This window comes from Amphimedon queenslandica, unplaced genomic scaffold, assembly GCF_000090795.2.
Source record: "Amphimedon queenslandica unplaced genomic scaffold, v1.1 AMPQUscaffold_9067_Cont18993, whole genome shotgun sequence".
Taxonomy (NCBI): domain Eukaryota; kingdom Metazoa; phylum Porifera; class Demospongiae; order Haplosclerida; family Niphatidae; genus Amphimedon; species Amphimedon queenslandica.
The window spans coordinates 1-3,079 of NW_003550661.1; the positions used below are offsets into that span (position 1 = coordinate 1).

Consider the following 3,079-nt stretch of genomic DNA (forward strand, 5'->3'; position numbering starts at 1 on the left):
TAATTTTGATGAAACTGTACTGCATATTAAATGGGACTTTAGAGCCTTTGAAATAATAACAAAAATTAATACAAATTATTAATAAATTTTTGATGACTTACCGTCAAAATTTTTGTTATTTTTCTTAAAATTTTCCATGGCCCACCAGCCCAACATGCTCCCTATCTCATTGCCAGTAAACACTCGCCAGTTGCCCCTCCCTCCCTCATTAGTATTCCCCGGTTGTTTTTCCGCCAAGGCCAGTCTATCAGCATCAGGATCATTAGCAATAATAACTGAATGACCATGAGCCTCAGCAGTAGATATTGAGAGATCCTATTAATAATTAAATACGTAATAAAAAGTGATTCTGGGGCCATTTTTGGAAAAAACGATGGGAGATTTTTTCAAATTTTTGGCGCATTCTTAAAATGGCCGTAACTTTAAAAATTGAAGTCGGAATCAGCTCAAACTTTCTACACAGCATAAGTACATCAATAACATGTATCAGAAAATGTAATAAAATTATTTCAGTTATTATTATTATTATTATTATTATTATTATTATTATTATTATTATCCTTACTAGAGCACTCTTCCCTTCCTCTGGGTTAGGATATGCAACTGTTGGAAACTCTGGATCTGGTTTAACCTGTAAAACAAGTTACACTTAATAACTATTAATTAACTGATCAATAACCACACTAACCCTCCCCCTCTCCCCCACCTGTTCCTCCACTGGTATTATTTCTGGTAGTCTAAAAGCTTCAAAGGCCATTTTAACAAAAGGGTAACCCACACCATGCATAGCAGTATAGACACAGGTCACTGGTGAGGCAGGGTTCTCTTGTTTCTGGTAGCAATACTTCTGTATTGCTGAGAAGTAGCCATCTTTAACATCAGGGTAAGGATCAGTGATCAGGGGGTTCCGGGCAATGTTTGAAATTTCCCATGAGGTGGGCCAGGGGGTCAAGTTATCATCAATGCATTGAGAAATTCCTTTATCATGAGGAGGGATAATCTACCAGGAATAATGGTTCTTAAATTATTATTAATAGCAGTTATTAGTAGTTATTAGTAGTTATTAATAGTTATTAATAACCTGAGCTCCATTGGTCCAGTATACTTTATACCCATTGTCTTGTTTAGGATTATGTGAAGCCGTTACCATGACACCAGCAACACAGCTGTACCGCCTCAAAGCAAAAGGCTACGGAAATAAACAAATTAATTAATTAATTATTAATATTATTATTATTATTATTATTAATATTATTATTCTTACAGTAAAAGGTGTTGGAGTCTCCCTAGAGAACAGGTATACTTTGATTCCTTCATTAACGAACACGTTAGCAACATAACGACTGAACCTAACGATACATTGAGACATTAACCAGTGACCAGTAATCAGTGACCAGTGACCAGTGACCAGTGACCAGTGACCAGTAACCAGTGACCAGTGACCAGTAATCAGTGACCAGTGACCAGTGACCAGTGACCAGTGATCAGTGATCAGTAGCCAGTAACCAGTAACCAGTGACCAGTGACCAGTAATCAGTGACCAGTGACCAGTGAGCCTGTACATATTCATGAAGCCATACTAGTGACACATGAAATGGTTCAGACACCATGTCACACCACTGGTGATCACTTGTTATAATGATATTCATGGACTGTACATTAAGCTAATGATATTCATAGTTCCTTTATATCCCATTTATAAAGTATCACTTTACCTGTGACTGTTGTGTCTTGCATCGTAACCAATAACCACACCCCTTTCCTGACACACCTCTTTTCCAAACTGGAGCTCTAAGTACTTGCAGAGTCCCTAGTCAAAATAATTAACATATTAATAATGTATTAGTTATTAGAATATTAATAGTTATCATTTTTGAGCATAAAGTGATACACTTGTTTATAGCTGGAGTATGTTTTTAAAATATGAGCTAGTGGACAAATTCCAGTGAAATGAGATGATAATGTAATGTAATCAATAACATAATAGACATTTCCTTCTCTCTCTCTTTCCCCCTCTCTCTCTCTCCCTCTCTCTCTCTTTATGCAGTGTAAATGTATTTCCATTATAAGATCATAAAGGATCAATTCAATGGTAACATGTTCTTATCATGTGCAGTACATGTGATATCAATGAGGCAACCACATGAACACTGTATACAATATACAGTATATAATATAATAATAATGATGATGATGATAATGTTGATGATAAGAATTCTATCAACTAAGCAATAACAATGACAATAATAATGAGCTGGAACTGGTCCAAAATGTAATGCCAAATATTACCAAACGATGAAATTCAATCAAATAAAGTACATACAAGTTAAATATTATTGATACTTAGTTTACCTGTGTTGTTTGAATCACTGTGAGGTCGTTCATTCGACTGAAACCTGCTCCCATTTTAGAGCGAAGACCTAATTAATGTGCGTGGGTGTTAGAAGAAGGGGAGGAGCAAAAGAGAAACTCATTGATGAATAATTAGCAATTAATAATTAACAGTTATTATTGTATGTACCAGCTGTTCCAAAGGTCATCCTTGATGCTAGTCTGGCAGTGAGTTCTGTAACTTTTCTGGCTTCTATCAACGACTCGATCTCAGATCTTGTGTCATGGTTCTAGAGAAATAAAATAAAATAAATGAATGTATTTTAGTAGTGGCTTGCCTTGTCTAGTGTCAGCCATTCTTGTGCTTTCTCTCTGAGCTCCTCTGGTAGTGCCTCCATCTCCTGTCCTTCTCTTCTCGTTTGAATTTCCGACGAAAAACTACTTTTCACATGGACGATGCATGTAGCCAGCCCCACCCACTAATGGGAGTAAACACCCACACCCACATAATACTGTGCCACGTGGTTTTAGTACATGTCCGGATACTTTCTCCGGATTATTTGGGTGGCCTAAAATCACGTGATCCGCACACACCTCCGGGACCTCCGTAATTTGACATAGTGTCCTGAGGTGAACGGAGCTTTTAAATCGAAGAGAAAGGGCAAGAAAGAAAAGAAAGGAGAGGCTCTTTAGTCTGACGCCTTTTGCGTTCATTAATAGGCCGCTAGACTCCAGCAACAGTAGCTGG

At 37.2% G+C, this 3,079-nt stretch overlaps 1 protein-coding gene across 1 annotated transcript; it reads right to left on the reverse strand.

Moving 5' to 3' along the window:
• Positions 1–78: 78 nt before the first annotated feature.
• On the reverse strand, positions 79–2,806 carry LOC100639257 (phosphoglucomutase-2-like). The gene is made up of 9 exons (XM_003391447.3): positions 2,670–2,806; positions 2,522–2,621; positions 2,353–2,420; positions 1,716–1,810; positions 1,265–1,349; positions 1,082–1,189; positions 707–1,000; positions 566–631; positions 79–315 (listed from the first exon to the last, which is right to left on the reverse strand). The coding sequence occupies exons 1-9, from the start codon at positions 2,727–2,729 to the stop codon at positions 79–81; spliced, it is 1,113 nt and encodes a 370-aa protein (XP_003391495.3). The 5' UTR covers positions 2,730–2,806.
• Positions 2,807–3,079: the final 273 nt, after the last annotated feature.